This window comes from Monodelphis domestica, chromosome 5 (assembly GCF_027887165.1).
Source record: "Monodelphis domestica isolate mMonDom1 chromosome 5, mMonDom1.pri, whole genome shotgun sequence".
Classification (NCBI taxonomy): Eukaryota; Metazoa; Chordata; class Mammalia; order Didelphimorphia; family Didelphidae; genus Monodelphis; species Monodelphis domestica.
The window spans coordinates 286,926,357-286,944,053 of NC_077231.1; the positions used below are offsets into that span (position 1 = coordinate 286,926,357).

Below are 17,697 nucleotides of genomic sequence, written 5' to 3' on the forward strand. Positions count from 1 at the left end.
CATGTGCATTGAAGACTGTCCTATCAACAGTGTCCATGAAAAAATACCCAGATTTGTTGAGTAAATGCTGGCAAGAATTGTCCCTGGTTATCTTATCCCTCGGGCGCACCCTGACTAAAATTCTGTCTTTGACGTTCATCCTATTTCAGTTTCCACTCAACGCTGTTAACGCGCCACTGAAGTTATGGATGTGGTGTCCTAACTCAAGGCGGCGCGCCGTCCTCCGCCTCCATATTCACATGACCCACTTCCATGTTGGCTCCCTGACTCTGAGCCACTGCTTTGGGAAATCATTTATTTGAAAATAAAATTTAAAAAACGCAAACAGAAAGGTTGCTCTTCGTATCTCAAGCACTGGCTCCTGGACCGCCCTATGACAAGTCTTGAATCCTGATACATTTAAGGGAACAAATATGCGGCTGCTAGGGACTCTCACGGCGGCCCTCATGGCCGTTCCAAGACAAAGAACTCGCTCTACACGATATAGCAGAGATCAGGTTGGTTTGTTGTGTTCTGAGTCATGAGGCTGCCATCTACAAGGGCTTGACGCCCCTGCTCTAGTCTCGCACCATGGCCCCTTCCTGACTCAAAGACCCAGCTGGAAGGACCTCACTGTTCCTCACACGAGGACGCTCCAGCTCCCCCTCTTCCTGGATCCTCCGGCTCCTGAGAGACTCAGCTCCTCAGAACGTGGTGCCCCCTCTCCGTGACCCAGCGGAGATCTTGTTTCGATACAGTTGTTCACGTGTTGTCTCCTCTGTTAGACGGGGCGCTCCTGGACGGCAGAAATCTCTTTTGCCTTTCTTGATATCCTGAATATCTGGGGCATAGGAAACCCTGGATAAGTGTTTGTTGACTGACAATTATAAATTAGTTAATTATTTTTTAAATAATTGAATTAGTTATTAGATCTGAATATATCAGTCGGTCACAGGAGTACTTACATAGTGTGAATCGGGAACTATTAGGGTTTTTTGGTCTCTGGCTGTCCATTAGGACCCCTTTTCCTAAGCCCTGGCATGGGCAGAATATTGGTTAGCAAGAACAGATTTTTATTGTAGGGTTAGAAAAACATCCTGCACTGGTCTCATTTTCTTCTCGGAAATACGAGGCGGCTGGCCTGCGCGAGCGCTCAGGGTCTTTTAGTCAGCTCCAAATCCTATCTGAAAAGTAAAATGAGCAGAATTACCGCTCAAAGAAACTGCCGGCCTCTGCTGAAAGGTGAGCTGTGCCTATCGTCCTCCCTCATGACCTACAGTTCAACTGCAACAAACCCCTGGCTCGGGACCCCCAGACGGGCCAGCTGCTCCTCCGGCCGTTTATCCCCGCTAGAGCCTCTCTGGTCAGTGTCCAGCAGAAAGACAGGCATCGGGTTGCTCGCTTTGATTTGCTTTAACTCCCAGGAAAGGCCTCCTCATAATGTGGAAACGACGCGGGATTCTCAAAGGACTCCTTGTGTTGTCACCCAGCGCAAACTGCAAGTCTTTCATCCAAACCCCAGCGGACTGAATTCAGAGGTCACTCACCTTCGTAAAAATCGGCCATTGGTCTAATATTTGAGCCCTGGCAACGTACTGAGTCTCGTGAGGAAGGCCTAAAAGGGTGGAAACCATCCTCGGGGCGACGGTGACACATCCACAGAGAAGGAGCACCGGACGGATCCTTGAAATCACCGCAGCAGATTCCAGACTTAGCTGCTTGCCAGGAGCAGGTCTGCGGATTATTCCAGCTTCTTTTTTGGCTTTGAGGCTAAAGAACTTTATCCATTTGTGGAAGAAGAGTTAGTGGACCTCCACCGAGTCTTCCAGGACGTCTCCCTTCCCCACGGAATCATGTTCCCCACCTGAACCTCCCCAAGAATGTTGCTTGGCCACGCCAAGGCCAGTGTTGTATAATGCGGTTCTACTTATCTCCCTGAGCCTAGTCTGAAAGTCCTCCTCTTCCTGGCCTCACAGGTCCTTCGTGAAACTGGGGAGGGCCTCCACGAGCTCTGTGGTAGGAGGTCAACTAGCCAACGACCCCCGGTGGACATCAGTGCTGCATCGCGGGAGAAGGGCTCTATGTACTAGAGCTATGAACATTTTAACGGACTGTTTTCAATACGGACTTACAAGGACATCGGGGAGACAGCGTTGTCTGAGCACCATTGATAAGGGGAAAAAACCTGCCACCTATTCCCTGAGAACTAGGACGGGCAGCCTCATCGCCGCCTTGACTCTGATCGGGGACGTCACGTCTAAGGACCACGAGGCAAAGGGAGAAAATGACCGGCGCTCTGGGCTACCAAACTCTGGCACGGATGAACTGGGACCCAGAGTTTCCTCAAAGGTGGGTATCTGATAAAACATTCGGACTCCCAGCTAAGGGCATAAACTGAAATGAAGCAGAGGGGAGCCCCTCGGCATTTGGCATTTGACGGGGATGTCGGGCCTGAGATGCTGGGCACGAGGCTTGGGAGCTCTCCCGGGAGTCCGTCCAAGGGCAGAGCTTCTTGATGTTACACTCGGGTCATCTCCCAAGAACAATTATTTAGGTTTTAATGTTTATTATTTAATCTTGAGACTAACCCAGGGTCCTCCCATGCTTTATAAGTATTCTGAATGCTATTTACATGGGGGATGGGGTGGGGGATACAGTGGAGTCGTTCAAGAAAAACTAAATAAATACTTAAGATTTCTTTGCGGGGTGAGCAGGGAGTCGGAAAATCCGCATCAAATCTCCCATTTTGACTCTTGTTGGCACCCAAAGCTGAATACCTATTCCAAGTGTGTTTGTTATATAACTTAGTTTTGAGAAGGAATGCAAGTATTCAAAAAGCAAATCACCCATGCTTTCTCCAATTTGCCTACTCAGATAGGATTGGAAATGTAGAAAGCAAATGGTGGAGAAGGGGGGGGGGGGGGGAACGACATGCAGCGGAGGCTCGAAGGGACCCCGGGAGCTCGATACCAAACGTACATGGAATGACCTCTCTCCTGGGCAAAAAGGAATCCTTTATTTATATCTAAATTAATGACTCTTCTTTTAGCTTTGAAAAACAGAACGTACTATTTAAAGAAAGGCCACATGAAAAGTTACAGGAGGATCATTAAAGTTCACAATTAAATACAAGTAAAAAATTATCCAGGCTGAAAATCTTGCGGCAAGTCTCAGACTTGAAGACACGACGAGCCTGTGTGATGAAGGATATCCTGATCCGAAGAGAGGAGGCCGTCTGGAGCACATGAATACAATCCGTTACAGACTTGAGCCCCCACCGGCGTACACATCTTCAGCCACTGCTCAGCGGAACATGTGGTGCAGCTACAGAAAGGCGAGAGAAGCCACTGGATTGTCCTCATGGCGGCCGCTTCATGATCCACATTCTGCCGAATTCACATGTCCAAAGAAAATACGAGCATCGACACAGTACCAAAAGCAAACATGGACTTCCGATCGCAGTATAGGCATTTCCATCACAAAAAGAAAGAAAAGAGAACAGCGGTCTGACGGCAGTCACGTCCGGTGCAACCCCTGACCCCGAGGGCCCTGTGGACACGGCTAAAGAAGGAAGAAATGCAGCGGCCGACAGCGGGCGGCCCCCACGCCGGGCCTCTGCGTTGAGTCTAAACCAAAGAGAACGCCTTTTCAACGGTGAAGTTTATTCGTGTATTAGTAACAAAGCCCCACCACCATGAAGTAATACAATATTTAAAAATAAAAAAGAACTAAAATATTTATATCTAAGACGGACAGTTTATGTATACAGTCAGACCTCGTCAGTGCAGAAGGTGGTTCAGGCTTCGCCGCTGTCCTCCTCCTCCTCCTCTCAATGAACCTCCCCCATACTTCATAGCGTTCCCTCTCAAAAGCCAATTTAATCAAGGACGATTCTATCCAAGTTGCATAATTCATAGGTGACTCCCAGCAGGGGGACATCCCGCCTCTGCCGCCCTCTGAGCGTCGAGCGCCCTTCCGGTCACTGATGAGCCCCGGCGAGTCCTCGACCCGCTGCTGCCCGTCGCTCGGCGCTGGCCAGTAGAGAATGCAGGCTGCATCACACGTCCAGAAACGAGGAGGCCGAGGATGAGGACGAGGACGCCGGGCCGTGCTTTTGGCCCCTCTCCCTCCTCCTCTCCACCTTCTTGATGACTTCAGACACGACACACACAGAGGACGTGAGGCCCAGCAGGAAGAGCAAGTCTGTGAGACAGAAGCCAGCCGTTAGCTGAGGCCCGCGTGGGGGGACGGCGCATGGCCACAAGCCCCAATGGCGGATGCCCTGCACTCTCCCGCCAGTCTCTGCTGGAAGCCCAGGAGCTCAGGGGCCCCCCAGGCCACAGGGAGCCTTGGGCACATGCATGGGCGTCCACAGGAGAGGCCCTCCCTTCCTCAGGAGCCTCCCGAGCTCGGGTTCAGCCCTCCAATGCTCCAGGGAATCCTCCCCAGCACCTTCCAGTAGCCAGCTCAGCTGCCCGCTCCGGTTCTGCCCAGCTCCCCGCTCCGGGTCTGCCTGGCTCCCAGCATCCCACTCCGGGTCTGCCTGGCTCCCCGCTCCGGTTCTGCCCAGCTCCCCGCTCCGGGTCTGCCTGGCTCCCAGCATCCCGCTCCAAGTCTGCCCGGCTCCCTGCTCTGGGTCTGCCTGGCTCCTAGCATCCCACTCCGAGTCTGCCAGGCTCCCAGCATCCCGCTCCGGGTCTGCCCGGCTCCCAGCATCCCGCTCCGGGTCTGCCCGGCTCCCTGCTCTGGGTCTGCCTGCCTCCCAGCATCCCGCTCCGGGTCTGCCCGGCTCCCAGCATCCCGCTCCGGGTCTGCCCGGCTCCCAGCATCCCGCTCCGGGTCTGCCCGGCTCCCTGCTCTGGGTCTGCCTGCCTCCCAGCATCCCGCTCCGGGTCTGCCCGGCTCCCAGCATCCCGCTCCGGGTCTGCCCGGCTCTCAGCATCCCGCTCCGGGTCTGCCCGACTCCCAGCATCCCACTCCGGGTCTGCCCGGCTCCCCGCTCCGTGTCTGCCCGGCTCCCAGCATCCCACTCCGGGTCTGCCCGGCTCCCCGCTCCGGTTCTGCCCAGCTCCCCGCTCCGGGTCTGCCTGGCTCCTAGCATCCCGCTCCGAGTCTGCCCGGCTCCCAGCATCCCGCTCCGAGTCTGCCAGGCTCCCAGCATCCCACTCCGGGTCTGCCCGGCTCCCCGTTCCGGTTCTGCCCAGCTCCCCGCTCCGGGTCTGCCTGGCTCCTAGCATCCCGCTCCAAGTCTGCCCGGCTCCCAGCATCCCGCTCCGAGTCTGCCCGGCTCCCAGCATCCCGCTCCGTGTCTGCCCGGCTCCCAGCATCCCGCTCTGGGTCTCCCCGGCCCCCCGCTCCGGGTCTGCCTGGCTCCCCACTCCAGGTCTCGGCCCCTGGAGAACAAGGACCAACATCTTGTCTTTGTATCCCCAGAGGGCAGCGGCCCCACTTGCAGGCCAGCACAGGGCCCAGCGCAGCCTCGGTCCTGCCGGACACGTACTAGCCGGATGCCCACGGTTTCTGCGAGCCTCTGTGTTCCCATCTTTAAAATGGAAAGGATAACATGTGCACCAGCCAGCGTGGGCAAAGTCCTCCCCAAACTATCACAGGACAAGGGAGCTCTTCGTGAGCGTCCCAGGGTTGGGGGCCAGTCGGGGATGCTCTCCCACGTGGCAGATCATCGTGGGTGACCCCCACCCCAGGGTTGGGGCTTCCAGTGAGAGATGGAGACAGAGGGGGGCCGTCGGGGTGCTACGGGCGGCTGGTCTGCACTCCTCACAGCCACCCCCAGGCCTGCCCCGAGCAGCTCGTGTGAAGGGAATCTCGGACCAGAGAAAGAGCCTCCCTGGCCCGGGCTGCATTCCAGGGAAGCGGCCTCTCTGGGGCAGCCTAGCGCCCCGTCACGGGCCTCTCGCAGCCTCCACGGCCTGGACCGCCCCGCGTCTCCTTACCTAGTACACTCAGGCTCTCCGTCTGAAAGACTTTCTGAAGTGGGGGGAAATAAATAACGAGGAGCTGCCCCATGATGGACCCGAGGACTGCGTAACAAAACATTTTATTACTGCAGAGGCCGGTTTCGAACACAGACTTGGTCTGAGGAAAGAGAGAGAAGCGCAGGGACGTGATTCCTGGGGTACGTGCCGAGCTCTGGCTCCACAGACGCAAGGCACAAGAAACGACCCGCTTGCACGACGGCCTGGCCCCCCGCTCCCTCTTCCTCTTATCTTTAAGTCCTTACCTTCCGTCTAGAAGCGATACTAAGTATTGGCTTCAAGGCAGAAAAGCAGGCATGGCTGGGCAACTGACATTAAGGGACTTGTCCAGGGTCACCGAGCTAGTAAATGTCTGAGATCAAATTTGGACCTAGGACCTCCCGCCTCTGGGCCTGCCCTCGTGCCTATGAGCCACCTAGCTGTCCCCCTCTCTGTAAATCTTGAAATTTCTCAGACTTGTGAATGTTAAAAATTTCCCCATCAGGGAATTCTCAATTGGAACAATTCCCTACTGGAAACATTCCCCATTTTGATGTGAGAACTCGCCAGGATCAGAAATGGGAGGACCTCTACTCCACCCGTACTTAAGACTGCTTTAGGGGAGAAAACTCCTTGCTATGGGAGGACCCCTACTCTACCCGTACTTAAGACTGCTTTAGGAGAGAAAACTCCTTGCTAAACAAAGAAAGTACTTGGACCCATGCTTATAATGAGGCAAGGAGTTCTTTGAGCCAGGCCTGTTTTTTAGAATTGATACAATGGGATGCTAGGTACCTATAAAGGTCGGGCAACTTGTAAACTTGCCAGGAGCAAAGAGGTGAAAACTTATTCAGAGGTTTTCTCTTGAGGGGATTAGTCGACTCAGCTGTGTTTTCTCTGGTTCAGACTTACTGAGGGGATTAGTCGACCCAGCAGTGTTTTCTCTGGTTCAGACTTACTCAGAGGTTTTCTCCAAAAGGGATTAGTCAACCCAGCAGTGTTTTTAGAATGGGTTGTCCTTTAGAAAACGTCTACAGTGATTGGTAGATGGATGAACTTAGGAGAGGTGACATAGGAGAAAACCCCCTATATAAGAAAGAAATCCTTTTGGAGGATCTCTTATGAGGATCGCTTGGGAAGAATCTCTTGAGAGAGGCTCTGGAGAAGGGAAGCTCTTGGAGGACAATCTCTAAGGAGGTCTTGCTGGGGCTCCTCTGAGGGGACTCTGTCCCTCTGGAGGCTCTGGAGAGAGGCCCTTTAAAACAGTCTCTGGCTGGATCTCTCTTTAAGGAGGACTCTGGCTGGAACTCTCTCTGGTGAAGTCAGCTCAGATGGAGCTGGCCTGGTGTCACTAGAATCCTTCCTTAGACAGACCTTGTGGTGTGTGATAAAAGACTGACTGACTGATCTCTCTCTCTTAAGACTCAGGTCTAGGCCATGTTGGCTTAAGGCCCTTCATACTTATTCCTTTCTTACTCTCTCTTTCTTTAATTCCTCATTGTATTATTAATTAAAGTCTCTATAAAACCCAGTTGACTTGGGTATATTCATAATTGGGAATATTTCCCTGGCGACCACCTTATATTTGATTTTAAACAAGACACTGTAGTGAAAACATATTTCCTGCGGTCACAATTTACTCACCCACTCTTATATCTATCATAATTTGTATCTTCCACCATTTTAACTCACTACAGTTTACAACCTCAACCATTTTAATTATAACAGTTTATGGCAGACAACCATTTTAAATCTTACATCTCTCTACCTATTGACAAGCCAATGACACTAAAAAAGTCAAAATGACTTCTCAAAATTAAACCATACTTGTGAATATTTACATAGAAATCACAAAAGAAGACTTCATTAAATAAAATACCCTTAATAAGAATTTGTACTAATTCACATGGTAGAAAGGAAACTAGTCAGGCTATGAAAAAATGGCCCGCCTAGGAAATATAACCAAACCATTTGATTATTTTTACACAGAGAACTATCATTCTAGGATCCTAACATATTTAAAAACAAAATGACATATGATTAATGCACTATTTACACAAAAAGCTGACTTTGCATTAAAGCACATTCCTTAATTACTCCTACTAGGTAACAACTTTGCCTTAGCTTCTGTTCATACCTCTTATTGATGAGAGCAATGAATAGCATATTGCCCAATTCTTTGAAATAATTCAAAGTGTTTTTCCTCAGTCAAGATGAATGAAATAAGACCATGCTTCGAAATTAACAAGGCAGGGTGCTATAGAGATGAACATATTTAAAGGAATTTCTCTGAACTTTTAGAAACTTTGTTTCAACCTTGAATTATTTGCATTTATTTTCAGACAGGGTGCACTGCTTCACCATCATCCCAGATCATGCTTTAAAATATGTTAAAGGAAAGGAGAAAGTAATTTTTTAAAACATTTGTTGGTGATGGAAATCAGATAAAAAATTTTCAACTTCATTTTTTCCATTTCTTCTTTTATCTAATGTGCTTTTCAAAAATTTAAATGAAAAAAGTCTTAGATGATGGAACAGAACTGCACATAAGTTCAAAAAATGAATTTGAGGGTCGAATGGCTTGTACTAATCTAACCCAAATGGATGCACCTGTGCTTACAGGTACACTGACAGCATTACAAAACAGGAGTAACAAAGTCAGCTACAAGGGCCAAAGGAAAACAAAAGGTGGCAGAGGCCCAGCTGGCAGCTCAGGTCCTCCACTTGCTTGGTCTCTTATCTGCACACTAATTACTGAATAGAGAACATTCTGTTAACTTGAGGCTTGTAAAGCCATTCTGTCTTATCAAGACTTCAGGACAATGTCTATTAAAACCCTTAAGGCTTACAGAAATGCATCTCACCTGGGAAAAATAAACATGAGGAAAATACCTCAAACTGTCCAAACTAAATACCCAAACCTCAGACCATCACTCTAGCACTTAAGGAGAAAAAAAAAATGTATTTCCACCAAAAGAGTAAATCCTTTAGAGCACTTGAGCTTGTATGCATCTATGTCTGGCTTGGCATATGAAAAATTTATACCATTGTTCATATATGACACAACTATGAGTCCTAGCTATCTACAATTTATCTGGCACTTTAAAGTTTGTAAAGCCCTTTAAAAATATTTCATTCATTCCCTGGGAGGGAGGGGCTATAATCATCCTCATTTTACATACAGGACAACTTGGGCAGAGTTAAAGTGACTTTCCCAGGGTCATACATCTAGTATCTGAGACTAGATTTGAACTCAGGTCTTCCCAACACCAGATCCAGTGCTCTAGCCACTGGACTACCTACAAGGCTGACATTTGTAGGGAATAGATATAGATAAAGACTCTATTGTTTGTCCATTGTGCTAAAGGTCTGAACTAACCATTCATCAACTCTCTCCTACTCCCACTTATAGCCAATGATAGGAATTTGTAGGACAGCTACTTGGGGTTGGAGTGTGTGACCACAGATTGGGAGGGATCCAAACCACAAATCTAGCCACGTTAATAGAAAAGCCCCCTAAACCAGCTGCCTAATTATTAAGTCAATGACTTACCTGTGATCTGGAACTGAGAGCATTGAACATGTCAAAAAATACAAAGCAAGTAAAAGTCATCGTTGTGTCTCGAGGTGTTATCACATTGTCCCGTAGCTGCCAAGAGAAAACAGGGAAACAGCCTCCTTAGTGGCTGCACTGAATGCCTGAATTTGACATGAGTTTTACAGAAGAAGCATTTCCCTTATGGTCTTATTAAATAATTGCATTCTAAGGCACAAAACATTAAAATAAGCTAACCAAATTTATCTAAAGTCATTTAAATAAATCATCCCAGGAGCAAATGCACAAGCTCATTCTAAGAAAATGTGCAGGATGTTCTTGTAGTAGACATTTTCAACAAACTTAGTTTCTCTGATTGGCTATTTAGTGTAAAGAAGGTTGCCATCTTTAAAAATCTCTGAAGAACCCTAAATAATTAGGCCCTGCTCCATTTTTTATGCTAGAAAGGAAAAGAGAAACGGGAAAACTTTAAGAAATTACCAAATAACAAAAGGTACAGTTAAAATGCTGGCTGCCCTGTCCACCCTGAAGGAGCAGAGATATAATCAGGGCCTCTAAAACATCTTCTGTTTAATTTCTTTACCCACAATATCCCTCTCCTTTCATTTCTAGAGTCTTGTTTTAGTAGCATTAAGAATCCTACAGTTCGTGATTAATCTGAGTATAATTGTTGAGGATGGGAATGTCTTGCTCTGTATTCATACCTCTCTCCAGAAGACAAATAAAGTTCCACACACAATGATTATAGAGGAAACTAGTATTTTAACAATCAAATTTTTGGTCAAAATGCTGTCTTTCCAGTTTCTCGGAGGTTGACGAATCACATCTTTATCCACAGGCTCTACTCCGAGGCTTAAAAGCAAACAGAAAAATCAAATGATTTCAAATGCTGGAGGCCCACATTTGTGATTTCTACCCAAGTCCCAAAATACTGACTATATACTAACAAAATTGTGCATTATTATTATTGAAATGCTATAATCCTAATATATGACTCCTATGCACCCATACACATGTAGAGTACTCCCTGAGGAATATACAATGCTACTTCAATATTAATCGGATGTTATAAATTTCATAAATTGGCCAGATTCTGTATGCAGAAAATAATTTCTTAAAAGTTGGTTAAAATAACCTAAGGCTTAGTTCTTTAGAGGACGTGACTATGTTGACATATTGCCACGGAATCGGTCCCTTGTTTCTCTCACCAGAAGCTCTCCTACGAACCAAGTTCTCCTTTTACTGTGGAGGACCCAACTGATACTCTCTCCCCAACCATCACTCAGAAAGTCAGTGCTGAGTTCAGGCCTGAACCCAGATACCTTAATAATGAACTCCACTAAGACATCACTGTAAATATAGAAATTCCCAGAGAACAAAGAATCATATCATGGAAAAATAATGTACCATATAAAAATAGTTCAATAGTTTTAAGTGGATAAGACCTTTGTTTTTCCATATCCCATATGAAACAGCCTATTACCTCTGAGCTGGAGGTCCATCCATAATAATATTGATCCACAAAATCTGCATGGCATTGAGAGGATTGGGAAAGTTCATTAATGTAGCCAATGAGATTAAAGTTAATGCAGCAATGCTCCTGTTGAAAGAAGCCAATAAATAAAGTCGTAAGCATGGTAAGTTCCTGCTGATCATACAAGACTAATTTTGTAACAATTAGGTTGTTTTTAAGACAAATTTCTTAATAAAATGGTGATAAGCTCTCAGATGCAAACATAGTAGGTACTTGAAGACCAAACGCTCAAAAGTGAACACACAACAACAAACTTCTTAATACAGCTTCTGATCACACCTCAGATAAACAGAAAAAAAAACTTGCTTTGATTCCAACCAGGAATTCCCAGATTTCCTAAGCACCTTAAAACTGGTGATAATGTAGAGTTAGAGAATTAACATTGTTTAAGGATCATAAACAATTGGGTTAATTAATGACAAAAAGCTAATCACTTATAAAGACCTTTTACTTATTAATGCTAAACACGATTATAAAGACAAAGGTCCTGCAAATAATGTTGGATATGTGGACACTTCTAATATGAGGAGGACGTACTGATGATGCTATTAAGACTATGCAAATGAACCGTATCTTGTAATTCAATCTTACCCTACTTTCCTAAGCATTCAGATGTGGACCTAACACCAGAAACAGAGAACAGCCACTTCTAAGCATTCTGCATTAAAATTCTTACTTAACTTAAAAAAAAAAGAGAAACAATAGTAACAACTTACGTGCTCAACTGGAATCTAACGAAATTTTTAATGTTATTGTAAATCCCTTTACCTTCTTCAATTGCAGACCTAAAACACAAAAAATAGCATAAACATTTCTATCACATCAGGTGAGTTCAAATGTAACCTAGTATTAAGGGATGGCTCTTTGGGAGAGAGAAGAGAAACAAGGAAGTCTAAGTATTATGCAAAAAACAAAAGGGATCAAAACAAATCTTCTTTTAAAAAAATCCTAAACTAGGAAATATGTTTGGAAAATAAATGAATTTCTAACACATTGAACACTTACTTGGTATCATCAAAATCTGCCTTTTAAAGAACTCTGTCCCACCTCAATTCGATTACACAAATATTTATTAAACATAACTCTATACAAGATATAGGAAAATTAAGGATATGATCCCTGAGCTCAAGGTATTTATCCTCTAACAGCAGACATCTAGTTATGCCTACTCTATTCTAAACTCAAAGTTCATATAAATAGTGCAGCAGGATCTAGAATTAAAGGTGAGGGTTCCCCAAAGAACAAGGGGGAGTCTGAAATCCCTTTCAGTATAGAACTGTCTGAATTAGGGACCCTAATGGATGTCCAAAAGAGAGATGGATAACTAGATGAGAGGGGCTGGTCAAATGGCAGGAAAGGTAACCAAGGGAGAACCCATGGGATTCCCTAGAACCTGCCAGATGCTAAAAGAACTATGGGAGGTCCTCAACAATCTAGGAAGAAGCCCTGTGGAAGGAAGATATGTAGGAGATGTGGACAGGAGAGGCGCAAGGTGAGAACGCGGGGGCAAGCTGTGACCTCAGCCACTGTAAAGATCAAGGAGCCGGGAAGATTACAGACCCATCGAATTACTCAAGGCTAGTTTGTGGAAAGGACAAGGGAGGGAGTTCATACCTAAGACTTCTGTTCTGAGTTGTGACTTGACCACTTCTTACTCATTCATTATTTATTAATACAAACGCCCTTTGAAAGACAACTCCTGACTCACTGAGTTAACCACTTATTAGCTGTTACCAATCATTAGTCAATAAAGTGCTTATTAAGCCAGGCCCTGGGGATACAGCCAATCAAAAGAAAGACAGTCCCTTCCCTCAAGGAGCTTATAATCTAATAACGAGACAATAAGTAAATAAACATATCCAAATCAAACTGTATATGGTATCAACAGGAAATAATTAATAGGATAAGGAAGGGCTTTCTGCACACTATGGAATTTTAGTTAGGACTTAAAGGGAAGCCAGGGATGCCACTGGGGGAGATGCCTGAAGAACAGCATTCCAGGAATGGGAAAGAGAGAAAGGAAATGTTTGGAATCAAGAGAAAGAGGGTCTTATGTGAGGAACCTCCAGGAGGCCAGTCCCAAGATTCAAAAGTCCACAACAAAAAGTAAAATGTAAGAAGACGGGAAAGGGAAGAGGGGCTGGATTATGAAGGGCTTTGAAAGCCAAACAGAAGTTTCTGCATTTGATTCTAGAGGCCACAGGGAGCCATGGAATTTACTGAGTAAGGCAATGGCATGACCAGTTGAGCTTTAGGAAAACCACTTAAGGGAATGAATGGAGGTGGACGGGAGGGGAAGAGACACAAGGCAGGCTATTACAAGAGTCCAGGTGTGAGGGGAAGAGGGTCTGTCTCAATGTGAGAAGGGGGTAGATGATGCAAAGCTGAAAATGACAGAGCCGGGTAAGAGCCTGCACTGTGGCAACTAAGGAGTCCAGGAAGACTCTTGGGCTGTGAGCCCACGGGCCTGAGGAGAGTGCTGCTGTCCACAGCACTAGGGAAGGGGTGGGGCAGGGGACTGAGGGAGAAAGATCATACGTTCTATCTTGGACATACTGATTTTTAAGAGGTCTGTGAGACATCCAGTTTAAGATGTCTGAAAGTTGGAGATGGGAGACAGGAGGGCAGCAGAAAGATGAGGACCAGCAGACAGATTCAAGAACCATCAGCATAGAGATGGAAATGAAATCCATGGAAGTTGACAAAATCACCAAGTGAACTAATATAGAGGGAGAAGTGAAGAGAGCCCCAGATAGAGGTCTGTGGGACCCTCAAGGTTATAAGGCATGATCTGGATGAAGATCTAGCAAAGGAGACTAAGAAAGAGAAGTCAGCTAGGCCAGAGGAGACCCAGGAGACAGTGTGGTCCCCAAAACCCAGAAAGACTATCAAAGAAAAGATGGTGCTTGGCAGCATCAGAGGCTGCAGGGAAATCAAGGGGAATGGAAAATGAGAAAAGGCCAGAGCATTTGGAGACTAGGAAATGATAGGTAACTTTGGAGAAAGTTGGTGAGTCAGTTAATTTCTTGATCCTCAGTTTCCCAAAAGCTGGGAATAAGACTTGCCTTGCTTATTCTAAAGAGTTGTGCATAAAATGAGAAACTAGCAATGTGAATTCTTTGAAAACAGTAAACGGCTATATAAATACATGGTATTGTTAATTGTACAATACCAAATTTCTCATTTTTTTCTTTGTGATATAATGACTCACTTAGGTTCATTTTCAGGTCCTAGACAATCAACCTTGGAAGGTAGGTAGTCCAAATATCATTACTGTATTTTTACAGATAAGAAAGTGCTCTGACAGCAGAGAAAAGTAGCAAGGTGTATAGAAGGTTTTGCTTTCAGGATGGGAAACCTGTTGGAATATTTGTAAGTACAATCAGTCAAATAAACCTAATAGGCAGACTAGTTAGATACAAATGTTCATCTATTTCTCTCAAAATTTAAATTTCTTCTAAAATAGAAATGTTCACAGTTCAAAGGGGGGGGGGAGATGTCTGGAAAATTATGTTTTTGTATTCCTCAGTTTTGTCCCAGTGTGAGGGCAACATTTCAGTTTCAAAATAATTTAATCTTCAGCCCTTTTAAGGTAGGCAATACTACAACAGGTATATTGCCTAAAGAACTTGCAAACAGGTACTAAATATTTACAATGAATGATGAACTGAAAAGAATTTATATTCAAGAATCTAAATGGGGGCAGCTGGATAGCTCAATGGAGTAAGAGCCAGGTCTAGAGATGGGAGGTCCTGGATTCAAATTTGACCTCAGACACTTCCCAGCTGTGTGAACCTAGACAAGTCACTTAACCCCATTACCTTGGAACCAATACACAGTATTGATTCCAAGATGGAGGGTAAGGGAAAGAAAGAAAGAGACAGAGAGAGAGAGTGAGAGAGAGACAGAGAGAGAGAGAGAGAGAAAGAAACTAAATGCTATACATTTGCATATAAAATAGAAGTTTTATTTTTTCTATTCTAGTAGGTAATCTAAATCCATTTAGATGATAATATTCAAGTAACTCATAGTTTTCTCATGGAATTCCCTGGCAGAGGGGGAGAAAAACTTGTTTCAAATAACTCCTACAAAAATATAACTTACATTATTGTTTGAAAATCATCATCCACTAGGATCATATCGGCTGCTTCTTTACAAACATCCGTTCCAGTTTGTCCCATTGCTACCCCAATATCTGCAGCTTTCAAGGCAACAGCATCATTCACTCCATCTCCAGTCATAGCTACAACTGAGCCATTATTCTGGAGGGACTAGGGGAAAAAACAGAACCTGGTAAAAATGTTTTCTCCACACAGGCAAAGAAGTAAATCTCTCCATTTCCAAAATGATGTCATACTATGCTTAACATCAAACCAACAGAAATGAAATTTCTTTTACTAAGATCCAAATTAGACCGTTTCCTCTTTCCTCCCCCAAATAAGCTTCCTAGTTCTGGCCTTTTCTTGAAACATACATTTTCTTTCCTATCAATTTAAAATTGACTCTTTTTCAAAATTGCTGCATTTTGTAGTCATTTTCTCCCAAATCTTTCATTTTCCTTCATCTGTTAACTCTGTTCTCCAATTTTACTTTTTATTTAACATCATCTGTTTCTCATTGCCAAGCTTTCATGTAACAGGTCTCAATTCAAAGTAATGCTAATATTCTCAAAAGAACGGAATCTTTGTATTTCTGTCATGGGCAGCCACAGCCACATGGAGACTCTCTTTGATCCTGGCTGGGCTGACTCACAAAGCAGCCGGGCCCTGGGGCTGGGTCAGACCAGGCTAGGCTAGGCTCAGATTCCTTCCAGGGTGGATGGTTGTCACAGGACCCGAGTCACTCTTACCCCTCTGAAGCCCTTAGAACAGAAGCAACATATTGACAAGAGTACAAAGACGCTCATCCCCGTCTGTGTCCAGAGGAAGAAAGAGCAGCTCGGCTTGAGGCCCCGAAGGCAAGGGGGCCTCTCTCAGATACTGCTCACACTTCTCGTCTCAGTCCTTTATATCCTCAGCCCAACCCATTGCCACTTTCCAGTCACAGAGGTAGCCCAGGTATATGAACCTCAAACTTACTGAGCGATGAGTACTAAGCAGCAAGCAAAGCGAGCGGATGTTAACTCTCCGCATCAGGCACCTACCTTGATAATTTTCAACTTATGCCTCGGGCTGGCTCTATAAAAAACGGCAACCTAAGGGGAAAGCAAAACGCGGATATCTCAGTTCCACAGAAAAGCCAAGGAGTGCATCACTCACCCTTCCTTATTACTCATTGGCCTCACTTGACTGAAACTGGGGCATAAAAGGTATGTCACAGATGGTACTCCTTTCTATGACATTTGTGGCAAGAAAAATTACAGGAATGGAGCCATCCTAAGACACTCGGTTTGGTCTCTCTGTTTTTAAGCAATAAATACAGCAACAGGTTGAAACCTCCCTTTAAGTTGTTAAAAAACAAACAAACTTCTACTGGTTATACCCTATGGTTACTTGCGATCTTCCTATGTCTAGCTCAAAGGTCCATTTCCCTTCCTTCTACTGCTAGTGGATCTAGAAAGTGGATGGTTAGTGATTCTTGCAGTCTCCTGTAAAGTTTTTTCCTATAATGTAAAAGTCTTTACTGATTCTTTTTTATTCAAGCTTAAGTTTCTTTCCTTTACATGTTCATCCTATCTTCTAGTCATTATTTCATTCTATTGCCATTATCTAGACCTTCAAATCTCTTCCAAAAAGGAAACAATTTTAGTGACAGTCTAATGCCAATGAGAAGTAATATGTCAATAATCCACAGTACCAAAGACAATAATATGAGAATTATATATACATATAAACATAATTATGATATTATAATGATAACTTATCAGTATTTTTCCTTTTCAAAAATTCAGAAATCTAAGAAGGAACTACTGAGCCCATCCTCACAGAAACTCACAAAATACCACATCTCCTAAGGAGGCTTGTCCTGGTAGAATGAATAACAATATTGATAAAATCAAGTATCTTTAAGATTATCTATAAAATTCATAGGTATGTAAGATATATTTACAGATATGAAAGGACTTTAGTGATTTTTTGGTACATTAGCCTCATTTTGCAATTGGGTGAGAGAAGATGAGGTGGTAACCCTCTCTACACCCATCAATGTTTATTGAACTTGTTACATTAATTTTATTTTAAAATGTGTTACAGGGAGAAGAAACGAGAAAAACAGATGCTAAGGAGAAGGGGAGAGAGGAAAGAGACTCAGAAAAGGGGAAAAAGTGAAAGCAAGACACTCTTATCATCTAAAATATCAAGTTCTAGTACACAGTGGGCATTAGTATTTAATAATCATAACCATAAGATAACTGTAACAATGGAGGGCAGGGAAAAGGCCAGGATGCACCTGATTAGTGCTCACAGAATCTGGGATCAGGTCAATCTAACTAAGGGACAAGGAAGGATGGCCAGTGAAAGACAGGCAAGGATCTATTTCAAGGAAAGCATTCTAGCTCTTTCCATAAGGTCCCAAAGAATGGCAGGATGCCATGGTCCATTGGGCTCTAATTATAGGCCATGTCAGACCAGGCAGCAGGCAACAAAGGCTTCTCCTCCCAAAAGGGGGTTCGCTCTCTAGCTTTACTGCTTTACTACTTTATCTTACCCCAATCCCTC

The 17,697-nt window shown here is 44.9% G+C and overlaps 1 protein-coding gene across 11 annotated transcripts in view; it reads right to left on the reverse strand.

The window, feature by feature from the left end:
- Positions 1-2,973: 2,973 nt before the first annotated feature.
- The window catches only part of ATP2C1 (ATPase secretory pathway Ca2+ transporting 1), a 143,642-nt gene continuing 128,918 nt past the window's right edge, over positions 2,974-17,697 (reverse strand). For all 11 annotated transcript variants that reach the window (XM_056800253.1, XM_007505110.3, XM_056800256.1 and 8 more), the window contains 8 exons: positions 16,185-16,235; positions 15,146-15,312; positions 11,758-11,826; positions 10,991-11,107; positions 10,212-10,359; positions 9,505-9,600; positions 5,931-6,072; positions 2,974-4,182 (listed from right to left, as the gene is read on the reverse strand). In XM_056800253.1, the coding sequence (XP_056656231.1) occupies positions 4,037-4,182; positions 5,931-6,072; positions 9,505-9,600; positions 10,212-10,359; positions 10,991-11,107; positions 11,758-11,826; positions 15,146-15,312; positions 16,185-16,235 (936 nt within the window). In that variant the 3' untranslated portion in view covers positions 2,974-4,036. The remainder of the gene's footprint in view (positions 4,183-5,930; positions 6,073-9,504; positions 9,601-10,211; positions 10,360-10,990; positions 11,108-11,757; positions 11,827-15,145; positions 15,313-16,184; positions 16,236-17,697) is intronic.